We start from the raw sequence: 13,711 nt of genomic DNA, 5'->3' as shown, positions 1-13,711 counted from the left end.
GTGTTGTCCTGCAGCCTCTTGCTTTCCTCTGGGGCCTAAACAAACGATACACTCTTGTCCCTTTTATTATTATTAGTTTTTTCTTCCTCTTCACACTCTGTTGCTCTGCGCTTGCTCTGCTTATCGCGACAACCATCTCTGCTTCTTTTCTTGCTCTCTCTTCAACTTTTTTTTTCTCTTTACCTCATACCAGAGCCATCGCTTGTTGCCTCGTCGTTATTTCTTTGGACTGTTGCTGCCTGGCTTGGTCGCGCCTTATTCGCCACTCCACTTTCAATACGGTCATTCGTGCAGCCGGTCTGTCCATCTGACATCTGGCCTCCTTTGTCAGCCACCTAAATTTAGCCACGTGCGCCACACTTATCACTGCGGCTCAACCTGTTCTATTCCGGCTTCCTGTCCACCTAGCACTTTTATTTCGTGAGATTATGAGATTTACGTCTCTCCAGGATTAAGCCTCACCTTATCTCACCGAAACCTCCTCTTGTCGTTTCACAGTGCCGTCTACCATGTACGTCCAAGACTTTCATCACACTTCAGGCGGAATTGTTACTGGCTATGGGTCGACATACATAAAGCAGGAGCCCGTTGAGGACGTTTCCGCGCCCAGCTCCTGTATGCCGCTCGCGGCAAATGTTTCGGGAGTGAAACGCAAGCACAGCTCGGAGTCTTATGCGTCTCCTTTATCGCCCCTGTCTCCCGGCACAGCGCTGGAAGCGACTGAAATGTTTCCTTCTCAGAAAAGACAGAAAATGCGGAGGATGAGCGGAGGTTGCATGGAAAGTTCACCCAGGGATGTTGATGTTGGCGTGGAAGTTGAGCAAACGATCAAGACTGAGAGCGAAAGCAAGATGGCCCAAGTCACTGATATAATCCGGGCCCAATTTGGATACGAAATTCTTCGTAAACATAACGAGCTCCGGCTTATCAACAGCGAGCTAGCAAAATGCCAAACTGCCTTGGAACAACTACGTCGTTGCCATTTAATTCCCTATCCCGTGAATGTCCCTACGCCGTCACAGATGGTGGACATCGCTCATGGCAAAGGCCCGGCCATTCGGTGGCCTGGCGAGAGTGTTGCCAAGTGGGCTCCTCCATACGGTGTTGTGGATGGTCCTTACGCCCGTCATTTGGCTAAGTGGCTTATTCCCGACCCTGTCTTTGATGGAGGTGTCCCTGAAGCTATGCTGCCCGTTGACTCGCGTGGTGTCCGTATCTCCCAGCCCGAATACATCGGTAAGCGCAGTACACGCAGTGGCTCAACACAGAAGCATGGCAGCAATCTTAGCATTGATATGAATAACTCCACCTTTGTTCAACCGCAGCCTCCCATCAAAGAGAAACAGAGCCTGCCGTCGTGCATTGTCAAGCGATCTGATGGTGTTACAGTCCGGCTCCAGTGCTTACATTGTGAGCGCAAGCAGTTTTCCAGCACTCAAGGTTTCATCAACCACTGCCGCATTGCACACAAGGTTGACTACAAGAGCCATGACGAGGCTGGCTTCAAGTGTGGTATTCCTGTTGACCAATATGATCTCGGGGCTATTATTGCGCCTCCCCCAGCACCTGCCACTCCGCTCGCCATTGCCCCTGCCACGACTGCTACATCTGAAGCCAGCGGCACGGTTCATCATCTGAACCGGGCTGACATGACCGAGTCTGATGTTTGCTCTCTTCTCCTATCACGAATTTCAGATACACAGAAGCAAATAAGTCGAACAACGAGCACTCGAACCTCAACCGCAAAAGACTGTGGTGGAAAGGGCATCTCCCGGAAGTCCAGTGTCAGCCTCAACAGTGGGAAGTTTGTTGGCTGCAGTGAGACTCCTGCGCTGTCAAAGTATCTCGCCTCCAAGGACATTGGTATGAATCTCTCTGAGTTGATGTCTGAAGTGGTTGACGAAGAAAGCTCCGACGACGATGACGATGAACCCTGTGATACTGAGGGTGATGTTAGCATGTCATCGGTATCCACGTCTCGCCCTGTGTCATCCAGAGTGGCCATCTCTAGACCGACCATCATTCTCAAGCGTGGTGACACTGTTGTCAGTCGCAGCTCTTCGGAAGAAGTCAAAACTCCTACTGTTTTTACGGGCATGGATCTTGTGTCATCCAACCTCAACCTCAGCCCCAAGACAGTCGCTAGTCACGGTGCGCCTTCTTTGGTCGACGATAGTGGCTCGGAAGAAGATGACATTGCTTCTGTGGCTAGTGGCGCTTCTCCAGCTGTCGATGTCGCGGATATGAGCGCTGATGAAGACTGTGGCGATCGTGCCCGTATCTCATTTTCCGACTCTTTCAAGCGGGGCCCGTCCCCTCTGAAGGAAAAGTTTGATATTGGCAGTCAGAGCCAAAAGAAGGACAGCGCGCCGCGCAAGAATGTTCGATCATCGTCAAAGAGTGTCGGTCGGGCTTGAGTAATCTCGGCTTTATTAGAATTCTTTTTGGCTGTTTTTCGCTTGGAGCGAGAGACTTGCAGAAGAAACAAAAGAAAAGCGAAGACCAAATATGCTAGACGCACAAAAACAAAGATTTATGCACGACATCTCCACTCAAAGCGGCTCCATTTGGAGCTCCTGTCATTTTCTTTCAACCAACCACCCGAATTTTCCCAATTGCCTTTGCGACCGACCCCTCTGGAATATGAGGCTCAGGTCTAAGTGGTAGTCAGTCTGCCCCCGCAAAAATTTGGAAGTTGTCTTCTTTAAAAAAAAAAAAGAAAAAGAAGCAAAAAGCCCGTCCCGGGCAATTAAAAAAAGGAACCGTGACGTCATTGTCACTTCTGATTGCAGCCATTGTTTTTTGCGTCTCACCTAACGAATTTTATACTACTTACCTGCCCTTCGCGGGGTGGCGTCTTTCTCTCTGCACTTCGTGCCGTTTTCTTTTTCTTTTAGCGGCCAAGGCTACGCATACGCTTTTCTCTTTTACCTCTTTAAAGTTTTTAATACTTTCTCTTTCTTCTCCTCTGCCCCCCTGATAGATGGGTTTCGTGTCTTGAAAACTGGTCGTTGGGCGGCGGAGGAGGTTCACCAACTGGTTGTGGTTTTTGCCTGAAGTAGGCATTTCATACTACGCAAAAAAAAAGCCCACGAGATTGTTTCTGTCATTCGAGTTCTTCTTTCGTCTTTTGGATGGAGTTTTTGCTCCCTTTTCTGTTTTTCTTTCTGATTGTCGTCAGATGTCAGCTCTTAGATTCCTATGCGTAAAAAAGAGGGAATGTGGTTGGTATCCTTTGCGTGTTTTCTTTGGGGGATGGTGTGGACGGTCGGTCTCCTATCATTTTTCTTCTCCCACAACTTGACGGCCCTGGCTTGTTTTGTTTTTGTTTTTTTTTTTTCTATGGGTTTGTTTTACATAGCTGGGCAGGGGGTAACTGGTGGGTTGACGGGTTGGGGGGTTCTTATCGGCGTCCAAATATTCCTTTTTTCTTCTTTTTCTGCTCCCATTCTTCCGGTAAATCTGATTCCCGAGACTCTTTTTTTTTCTTGTCTGATTCCATTTCCGATGCTTGAAAGCTATCCTAGTTCAAAATCACCCATGAATATGTGAAGAAGGCAGAAAGAACAACATGTGACCGAGTTTGAGCAGCTGAAGCGGTCTCATTGTCCTCACAATGACTAGGAATGAGACAGAAGAAAGCAAGGACTTTCTATGCCAAGCAACCTTCATGTATCACCACTGGTTTCTCCCTGCCCTAGAAGTACATCTTTATATCTATAACAGCGCGTTGAAACAGTTCTAACTATCTACCATATCGTAAAACGTGATGCCGTAATCTTTGCTAAGAGTGGCTTACAACGAATACCAAGCCACGTTGGAATAGGCCAGCTGGATACTAAAAAGCTGCTTGCTTGACTGCGCGTCATAATTTCAGGACGACTCCTAAGCCACAGCAGTATATCAAAGTATAGATACTTGCTTGTATCCAAGGTCTTGAAGTCTAGAGAGGAGAGCTGGTGGATGTAGACTTAGGCATGCCGTGTACAAAGCGCCTCTGGGTCATTCGTGCCCTCTACATATGTAGTTTCCAGACCTCTCGCAAACAAGCAGAGGGCGATGCCCGTCTGACAAGACACAAGCCCAAGCCAAAGAACACTGCTTCGGCGTCCTCAACCAAGCTATAGTTACATGGGCGCAGTATCCATCACAGTCCCGTCAAACCTTCCATCTTTCTTCCCAGATGCAAGACAACCCATGTATAAGAAACGGGTTTTTTTTGGCATTGAAGCATCTGGCTAGACAAATCACCAAAGCTTAAAGACGCGATAGCAGTAGCAACAGCATTCGTCTGTTTTGTGTCATTTAAAATGCACATACTTACTGTACTTTCGTAGCAACACGACGCCATGTTCACGACGGAAGAGGCTGGGTAAGGTCATCTTCCAGAAAAGAAAAGAGAAAAAAAGAAAATACAAAACCATACATCCGCTGGGGAGTCCTCTTTCACCCCACGCAATACTTTGAAGAGCTGCCTACAACACCCATGTGACCACAAGAAACTCCCTTTCTGTTTAACAAGATCCTTTGTCAGCTCAGAGCATCTCCAGGATCGAGTTACACGCCCCATGATTGCCAGCGAGCCTAGTCCCAAAACCCTTCAAATCACGAGTTATTACCACCCTCTTCCAACAACTAGAAGCTACCCCGCGTAATTGGTGTAGTGGTAACATTAATCGTTGCCATCTAAAGCAATGATTTCGATTAGCCCTGGGTTCGATTCCCAGATTACGCAGTTAACTCTGTGACGTCGTCACGACGTTTATATTTTTATGTTTCGTGATATATTCTTTTTTTTTTTTTTATGTTACACAAAGTAATCGGACAGAATCGTATCAGGACGGACCAAGAAAGATCAACAACACCGAACTTTCATGGCACCACTCTTCAGGATGCATTTTCATTCACCAACATTTTCCTCCATTTTCAGAGGGCACCTTCGACATTTCGACCAAGCTAACAGCTACCATTATTGCAAACTACTTTACTTTATTTTCGCCCCCGGCAGGTCCTGTCATCCCTAAGATGATCGCGTCCGTCCACGCGCCCGCGCCCGCCGCGCCCGCGTCCGCGCCTCCGTCATTGACGTATGCGCAGGCCACCTCGCCCGCCAGCGACCCCTCCCCCGTGCCCACCACTGTCCCCTCCTCCGCGTCGTTCTCGCCGAACCTCGCCGGCCAGGCCCCTCAGGGGCTCCCCTCTTCCGTCGCGCGCGTCGCGACAGGCGCAAAACGCGTCAGGAGCGAAGACGCGCCCCTCCCCCAAGAGGCTCACTACGCTCCCATCTCGCTCCCCGTCGGCCCCGTAAAGGCTCTAGCCGACGCCCTCCGCAACCAGAAAGACGCGGAAGCAGCAACCCGTGATAGGATGCTGAACACTTTCTCGGCCATGGCCGACAACTGCCTGGCCGCAATGGCCCCGCAGGCCAGCGCGCACGAGTCGACGCGCAAACTTCTAGACTTCCTGCAACAGGGTCTTCTAGACACCCTCCAGCACGCCATGACAGGCGCGCCCCAGCCTCCCCCCAACCGTGCCCCTCGCGACACGACCCCCTCCCCGGCGCCGCAACGCGAGCGCCCCGCCCGCCCATCGACCCCGTCAGAGGCACCATCAGCCCGCGACCCCCCTGCTGCCGCTCCCGCAGCGCCCACCGAGTCCTTGGATAAGGAATCCTGGAGCACCGTCGCCCGCAAGGGCAAAAAAGCGTCCAAGGCTGCCCAGCCCGCGGCTCCCTCGGCCGGAGCCCCCAAGCCCAGACAGGGCAAAGCCAGCGTGGTCCCTGAAAAGGCCACCCCCGCCGACAACCGCCTCTTCGTGGTTGTGCCCACCGATTCCCCCCTCCGGAAGCTCTCGCCGGCTTACATCGTAACGAAGGCCAACGCGGGCATCCCCCGCGGCGAGGGCGCAGGCACCGCCACCGCCACCAAGACGGGCTTTGCCCTGACAGCCGTCCGTGACGTCGGCAAATTCCTCAGCCACGCTGAGCGCATCCGCGCCAACCTGACTGCGGAGAAGGTCCACAAGAGGGACGCTTGGTCCAAGTACATCGTACACGGACTGCCAACCTCGATCACGGTCGAGGACCCCAAGACCCCTGGCGCCGTGATGCTCCACCGGGTCACCCTAGACGATGTCCGTCAGGATATCGAACAGGCCTTTGGAGTCGTCTCCGCCAGCGCCACGCTGTCGAAGTACGTTGGCAAGGCGGGCGTGCCCACCTTCCGCGCCCACATCGCCTTCCACGAAGGCCTTGTGGCCCCGTCTGCGGTTCCCCGTCGCGTAGCGACACTCGGAGAGCTGCACATGGTCTCCCCTGACAACACCCTGGAGCGTTTCCCGTTCTGCACACGCTGCCGGGCCCGCCACTTTGACCGCAAATGCCCGGCCGACACCGTGACGTCGTCCTCGACCCCGGCAGCCGCCGCCCAGGGAGACAAGGTACCGTCCCCTAAGCCCGCCCAAGCGCCACTCGTGGCCGACAACACCACCACCCAGCCCCAGCCGTCGACACAGGACAAGAGCCCTTCAAGCCCCCAGGCTCCCCCATCCTCCGTCTCCTCGTCGCCCAGCCAGCCCTCCTCCCTGCCCACCTCCAGCGAATCCTCTGAAACACAGGACTCAATGCAGGTAGACGACAACGTCGAGGAAGTTCTGTAAATGTTAGGAAACCCTAACTCTACAGTACTGAACATAATTTCGGCGAATGTACAGAGGTCCTGGACCTGTGCACAGGCGTTGCTACAGAAGGCGCATGAAGACCAGGTGAACGTGGTCTGCCTCCAAGAGGCCCCGTCAGGCGCAGATCCGGGGAACAGAACGTTTCCCAGACACCCCTCCTATCAGGCAATTGTCCCGGAGGGTAACTGGCGCTCGAAACCCCGAGTTGCCACATACGTATCGACAAATAGGCGCGGTCTTCGCTTCCAGAAGGCGTACATGAGGGAGGAGCACCCAGACATGGTCATGGTTGAGGTGGTACACGGAGGACACTCATACACCATCGTCAACCTCTACAACGCGGGGGCAGGTTCTTCCCGCACGGGCGAAGCGCTTCACCTTCTCACAAGGATGCAGCCGGGACCACGCTCGGTGATTACTGGGGATTTCAACCTACACCACAGTGCTTGGAACCCCCTTAGCGCCTCGGACGATCTGGATGCAGAGCTCCTGCTGTCATGGATGGAAGAGAGGGCACTGCTGCTCGGTAACGCTGATGGAGAACCCACCCACGAGTCAGGCAGCGTCATTGACCTGGCGATCTTCTCGGCGCCTTTGTTCGCGCTAGGCGCGACCGCCGAGCTCAGAGACGAGTACACCTGCGGGAGCGACCATTTCCCAATGACAATTACTCTGCCACTTGCCGACCAGCCGACGGCTGCAGCCCCTCCTGGGCGACTCGTCATGGACAAGATGGACAGGAAGAAGTTCACTGCAGCCTGCAAAGCGGGGGTGCCCTTGATGGACGCCCTAGTCGCAGGTATACGCAGGAGACCTTTGTCCCGGGCGGAAAAAACTCAACACGTGGATGACTTCGCACGGACTCTTCAGGAAGTCATTCTCGGAGCCCTCGACGCGTCGACACCCAGGTCGCTCGGCAAGGCCAAAAGTTTCCCCTGGTGGGACAAAGATTGCAGGGAGGCAAGCGCAGAACAGCAGTCAGCCAAGCACCGTGTCAACAACGCCGACTCAGAGACTGCGGAACGGGAGGCGAGAAAGGATCGCAGAGAAGCCAAGAAGCGGCTGGGCATGGTCCTCAAGAAAGCTGCGGGAAACTTCTACGACAACAGGGTCGCCAAGGCCACGCAAGCGCGAGACATTTTCCAGATTGTCAAGTGGAGAACTAAACCGCCCGCTCGACCATCGCCAGCGCTAGCGCCGGTAGAGGGTGCAGAAGCCACGGTGCAGGACACCACAGAGAAGATTGCACTTCTCCGCAGCGTGCATATGCCATCCTCTCGCCCGGGTGACTTGCCCCCTCCAGACTTGTCGCAAGCCCCAGTCGGGACCGAGCCGATCACGAAGCACGAGGTCAAAGCTGCTTTGTGGAAGCCTCAGAACACCGCGCCCGGTCTAGACAGCCTCTCCAACAACGCCCTGAAGCTAGCCTGGCCCGCTCTGGGGAAGCAGATCACTTATCTTTTCAAGGTCAGTTTTTCCTGGGGGCTCCACCCTTCCCCCTTCAAGCAAGCGAAGGTGATTGCCCTCGCCAAGCCAAACAAGAAGGACCGGTCGTCGCCGCGCTCCTACCGGCTCATCTCGCTGCTGCCAACTCTGGCCAAGTGCTTGGAAAGGATTGTTGCCCGCCGACTCTCGCTCTGGGCCCTAGAGAAGGGACACATTGGGGACAACTACGCTGGGGCGGTGCCTGGGCGTAGCGCCGAAGACATGTGTCTGAGTCTGGTTGAGTCTCTAGAGTACTACATGGACCGCCAGATGGAATCCTCAGTCTTGACGTTCGATGTCAAGGGAGCTTTTGATGCAGTGCAGCCGCACCGCATGGTACAACGTCTGGTCGATCTGGATTGCCCGGCCGAGACATGCCGATGGGTATCCTCGTTCCTCTCGGACCGCAAGGCCTCGTTGGTGCTCGATGGCGTTGACGATCTCCTTCAGCCCACAGGAGGGAGCCTACCCCAAGGCTCGCCAATTTCTCCCATCTTGTTCATGCTCTTCATGGCACCACTCTTCAGGATGGCCCTCCCGTGCTCCCTCCGCGGCTATGCGGACGACGGCTGCCTGGTCAGCTCAGGCTCGTCTCTGGCAGCCAACTGCTCGGTGCTGTCCCACACCCTCAACATTGTCAACAACTGGTGTGTGAGGAACGGCATGATGCTCGACCTTGCCAAGTCGGAACTCCTCCACGTGACGCGCAAGCGCCACGGCCAAAACCCGGGTCTTCTACTCCCCGATAGCGGCTCACTAGATGCCATAGACCCCAAGGATACCCTACGATGGCTCGGCGTGCGTTGGTCACGCAACCTGTCCTTCGTGCCGCACATCCGCGACGTCGCCCAGAGGACGGCACCCACCATACGCGGCATTCAGATTCTGTCTGGTTGCTGGAAGGGGGCCCCGGTGAAAGGCGCCCTCACGGCAGTCCGCTCTTGTGTGGTGAACAAGCTCGCCTACGCCGCCGCCGTCTGGTGGAACCACGGAGCCGGGACAACTAGCCAACCCCGTGGGCTGAAGCAGGCCGTGGCACTCCTGGATCGCACAGTCCGCCGAGGTCTGCGTGCGGCACTCCCGCTATATTGCACAACCCCATGCGCTATATACAACCTAGCGTCCGGTTTCCCGCCAATGAGTTTTGTCCTAGACAGCCGCCTTGGTTCGGCCGGACTTAGGGCCACTCTCGCGCAGCCAAACCACCCGCTCGGAACGACAGCCACAAACTGGGGTAGAATAGGGAGGCTCAAAATGCTGCTCCCGCACAACCTGGCCACAAACTACCCCGCCCCCTTCACGGGCGCGCCTGCATTATCTCGCCCCCATTTACAGGGTGATAAGAAGGCTGCAGCTGCGGCGCACCTAGCCTTGGTACGCTCCTCTTCCCCCTCGGACCTCTGGATATACACAGACGGATCCAAGCTGGGAGAGGGCCGGGTCGGCGCTGGGTGGGCGATCATTCGGGACGGGACAGTCCTGGACACGGGCAACTGCCCGATCCCTTTCCACGCCGAGGTTCATGACGCCGAGGTGATGGCCATTGCCAGAGCCCTGGAAGAAGTAGACTCGTGGGTGAAACCACAGTGCCGCAAGGTCTGGGTCTGCTCCGACAACCTCGCCGCGGTGTACCGCCTCACGACATGGGGCGCAAAGCCCGGCATCTCCGAAGAGCTTCTCCGGAGGGCCCAAACGATTTGCGCCGACTGGATTGGCCAAAGCCCCGACCACCCAGGTCCTAGACCGTGGCCAGATGGTGCCCCCGCTGTGGAAGTGATTTGGGTCCCGGGGCACTCCGACGTCTGGGGCAACGAGCTCGCGGACCGACAAGCCAAGATGGGCGCCGAGAGGGCCTACACGCCCGTAGGAATGTCCCTTTCCTGGGCCCGCAGCCATTTCCGCGCCCGCGTCACCACCGAGTTTCGCACCTGGTGGTCGAATGAAGGTTGTGCCAACAGACCTCACCTGAGCCGACCTCTCGAGGCTCCTAAGAAGGCCTGGAAAAACCTTCTTGACGACACTGAGCGCAAGCTCGCCCGCGCTGTCCTGACAGCACTTTCTGGTCACGGAGATTACGCAGACTACCACTGCCGCTTCAATCACTTGAACGCTATGCTAACCTGCCCCCTCTGCGACGCTGAGACCACCCCGGAGCACATCTGGACCTGCCCCCGCAACCCTCAACGGATGGCTAAGGGCTTCTTCCAGAAGCTCATAGCCACCAAGAGTGGAGCCATCTGGCTGGCATCTAAAGCGGCCAAGAGTCCTCCGGTGCTTCTAGCACACCGCCGTGCGGTAACGGGAACGGACCCGCAGGAAGGGGACTCCCCAGTTCGCCCTCCGCCCGACCCTCCACCGCCTGGTCCGACCCTGCCCGGGGCAGCTTAGCATCTGGGGCCCAATCTTTTTTCGCGCAACCGCGCTGCCAACCCTCTGGCGTGAATACGCCGCCAACCCCCCTTTTTTTTTTCTTATTTTGCACAAATATTTTTATCACTACATCGGCGGTGAGGCCAGGACTCTGGGTCTTGTTTGGACCACGCGGACGAAGGACAGCCTCTGCGCTGGGCAGGTGGGAGACCTCCTGTCATTATACTTTGGATTGTGGGGTTTCTGTATGCATGGTTTTAGGTTTTGGTTTTTGCTTCTGTTATGTATTTTTCCTGGTACTAGAAATAGTCCCCTGTCGTATGCCGAGAATCCCTCGCGAGTAGACAGGTCAAATAAAGACTTTCATTTCACTCTTCAGGATGGCCCTCCCGTGCTCCCTCCGCGGCTATGTGGACGACGGCTGCCTGGTCAGCTCAGGCTCGTCTCTGGCAGCCAACTGCTCGGTGCTGTCCCACACCCTCAACATTGTCAACAACTGGTGTGTGAGGAACGGCATGATGCTCGACCTTGCCAAGTCGGAACTCCTCCACGTGACGCGCAAGCGCCATGGCCAAAACCCGGGTCTTCTACTCCCCGATAGCGGCTCACTAGATGCCATAGACCCCAAGGATACCCTACGATGGCTCGGCGTGCGTTGGTCACGCAACCTGTCCTTCGTGCCGCACATCCGCGACGTCGCCCAGAGGACAGCACCCACCATACGCGGCATTCAGATTCTGTCTGGTTGCTGGAAGGGGGCCCCGATGAAAGATGCCCTCACGGCAGTCCACTCTTGTGTGGTGAACAAGCTCGCCTACGCCGCCGCCGTCAGGTGGAACCACGGAGCCGGGACAACTAGCCAACCCCGTGGGCTGAAGCAGGCTGTGGCACTCCTGGATCGCGCAGTCCGCCGAGGTCTTCGTGCGGCACTCCCGCTATATTGCACAACCCCATGCGCTATATACAACTTAGCGTCCGGTTTCCCGCCAATGAGTTTTGTCCTGGACAACCGCCTTGGTTCGGCCGGACTTAGGGCCACTCTCGCGCAGCCAAACCACCCGCTCGGAACGACAGCCACAAACTGGGGTAGAATAGGGAGGCTCAAAATGCTGCTCCCGCACAACCTGGCCACAAACTACCCCGCCCCCTTCACGGGCGCGCCTGCATTATCTCGCCCCCATTTACAGGGTGATAAGAAGGCTGCAGCTGCGGCGCACCTAGCCTTGGTACGCTCCTCTTCCCCCTCGGACCTCTGGATATACACAGACGGATCCAAGCTGGGAGAGGGCCGGGTCGGCGCTGGGTGGGCGATCATTCGGGACGGGACAGTCCTGGACACGGGCAACTGCCCGATCCCTTTCCACGCCGAGGTTCATGACGCCGAGGTGATGGCCATTGCCAGAGCCCTGGAAGAAGTAGACTCGTGGGTGAAACCACAGTGCCGCAAGGTCTGGGTCTGCTCCGACAACCTCGCCGCGGTGTACCGCCTCACGACATGGGGCGCAAAGCCCGGCATCTCCGAAGAGCTTCTCCGGAGGGCCCAAACGATTTGCGCCGACTGGATTGGCCAAAGCCCCGACCACCCAGGTCCTAGACCGTGGCCAGATGGTGCCCCCGCTGTGGAAGTGATTTGGGTCCCGGGGCACTCCGACGTCTGGGGCAACGAGCTCGCGGACCGACAAGCCAAGATGGGCGCCGAGAGGGCCTACACGCCCGTAGGAATGTCCCTTTCCTGGGCCCGCAGCCATTTCCGCGCCCGCGTCACCACCGAGTTTCGCACCTGGTGGTCGAATGAAGGTTGTGCCAACAGACCTCACCTGAGCCGACCTCTCGAGGCTCCTAAGAAGGCCTGGAAAAACCTTCTTGACGACACTGAGCGCAAGCTCGCCCGCGCTGTCCTGACAGCACTTTCTGGTCACGGAGATTACGCAGACTACCACTGCCGCTTCAATCACTTGAACGCTATGCTAACCTGCCCCCTCTGCGACGCTGAGACCACCCCGGAGCACATCTGGACCTGCCCCCGCAACCCTCAACGGATGGCTAAGGGCTTCTTCCAGAAGCTCATAGCCACCAAGAGTGGAGCCATCTGGCTGGCATCTAAAGCGGCCAAGAGTCCTCCGGTGCTTCTAGCACACCGCCGTGCGGTAACGGTAACGGACCCGCAGGAAGGGGACTCTCCAGTTCGCCCTCCGCCCGACCCTCCACCGTCTGGTCCGACCCTGCCCGGGGCAGCTTAGCCTCTGGGGCCCAATCCTTTTTTCGCGCAACCGCGCTGCCAACCCTCTGGCGTGAATACGCCGCCAACCCCCCTTTTTTTTTTTCTTATTTTGCACAAATATTTTTATCACTACATCGGCGGTGAGGCCAGGACTCTGGGTCTTGTTTGGGGCCACGCGGACGAAGGACAGCCTCTGCGCTGGGCAGGTGGGAGACCTCCTGTCATTATACTTTGGATTGTGGGGTTTCTGTATGCATGGTTTTAGATTTTGGTTTTTGCTTCTGTTATGTATTTTTCCTGGTACTAGAAATAGTCCCCTGTCGTATGTCGAGAATCCCTCGCGAGTAGACAGGTAAAATAAAGACAATCAAATCAAGTCAAAAGAGTGAGAGTTCCTCGCGAGCAGAGTGTTGCTTCAAATCTTGGCTTATTTCCCGAGTAGACATGATAATACACAATCTATCATCATCATCAAATCTTTGTTTCGTCGCTCAAGACAACCAATCCCTCGCAAGTACACAGGTATATAAAGACTCTCATCGCGAAACCAAAGAGTGCAAGTCAAGGTGTAGTAGCCCACGTCCGCTTCATATCGGTTCAACTGCGTATGCCATTATGCTTGAATAGATGCGAATTCATTCTCGGCTATAAGAAAAAGTCCATTTATATATATTCAAACAAAGTAAACAAAAAACTTCTACTTATCAACACTAACGATAAGTCACTGTGCCTTTTTCCCCCTTTTCTTTCCAGTTGTTCTTACTTCATCAAAGCTCGTGTGAAAACAACTACGGCACATCATCATGAGCATACCATCAAGCAAACAAAGAGAAAAAAGGACCAATGATGAGACACAGGCCATAACAAACATCACTTCATGTTCGACGACAATTTTGCACGCACGCAAAAAGCTATGAAGCACACACAGGGACACTTATAAATCACCAAGAAGAAAAG

At 55.3% G+C, this 13,711-nt stretch overlaps 4 protein-coding genes across 4 annotated transcripts; all 4 read left to right on the top strand.

The window, feature by feature from the left end:
• Positions 1-509: 509 nt before the first annotated feature.
• BROUX77_000584 (uncharacterized protein) lies at positions 510-2,417 on the top strand (the record flags this gene model as incomplete). The annotated part of the gene is made up of 1 exon (XM_073750753.1): positions 510-2,417. One exon carries the CDS (start codon positions 510-512, stop codon positions 2,415-2,417), a length of 1,908 nt encoding a protein of 635 aa, XP_073608821.1.
• A 2,608-nt stretch (positions 2,418-5,025) lies between these two features.
• Positions 5,026-6,657, top strand: BROUX77_000583 (uncharacterized protein; the record flags this gene model as incomplete). The annotated part of the gene is made up of 1 exon (XM_073750742.1): positions 5,026-6,657. One exon carries the CDS (start codon positions 5,026-5,028, stop codon positions 6,655-6,657), a length of 1,632 nt encoding a protein of 543 aa, XP_073608820.1.
• Positions 6,658-7,068: 411 nt separating this feature from the next.
• Positions 7,069-10,551, top strand: BROUX77_000582 (uncharacterized protein; the record flags this gene model as incomplete). Its single annotated transcript, XM_073750731.1, has 1 exon — positions 7,069-10,551. One exon carries the CDS (start codon positions 7,069-7,071, stop codon positions 10,549-10,551), a length of 3,483 nt encoding a protein of 1,160 aa, XP_073608819.1.
• A 362-nt stretch (positions 10,552-10,913) lies between these two features.
• Positions 10,914-12,773, top strand: BROUX77_000581 (uncharacterized protein; the record flags this gene model as incomplete). Its single annotated transcript, XM_073750720.1, has 1 exon — positions 10,914-12,773. One exon carries the CDS (start codon positions 10,914-10,916, stop codon positions 12,771-12,773), a length of 1,860 nt encoding a protein of 619 aa, XP_073608818.1.
• Positions 12,774-13,711: the final 938 nt, after the last annotated feature.

This window comes from Berkeleyomyces rouxiae, assembly GCF_048999995.1.
Source record: "Berkeleyomyces rouxiae strain 22BRR77 chromosome Unknown BrBRR77_ptg000001l, whole genome shotgun sequence".
In the NCBI taxonomy this organism is placed as follows: domain Eukaryota; kingdom Fungi; phylum Ascomycota; class Sordariomycetes; order Microascales; family Ceratocystidaceae; genus Berkeleyomyces; species Berkeleyomyces rouxiae.
Note: the sequence above shows the minus strand (reverse complement) of the source record. Positions and strands in the feature narration are given on the sequence as shown.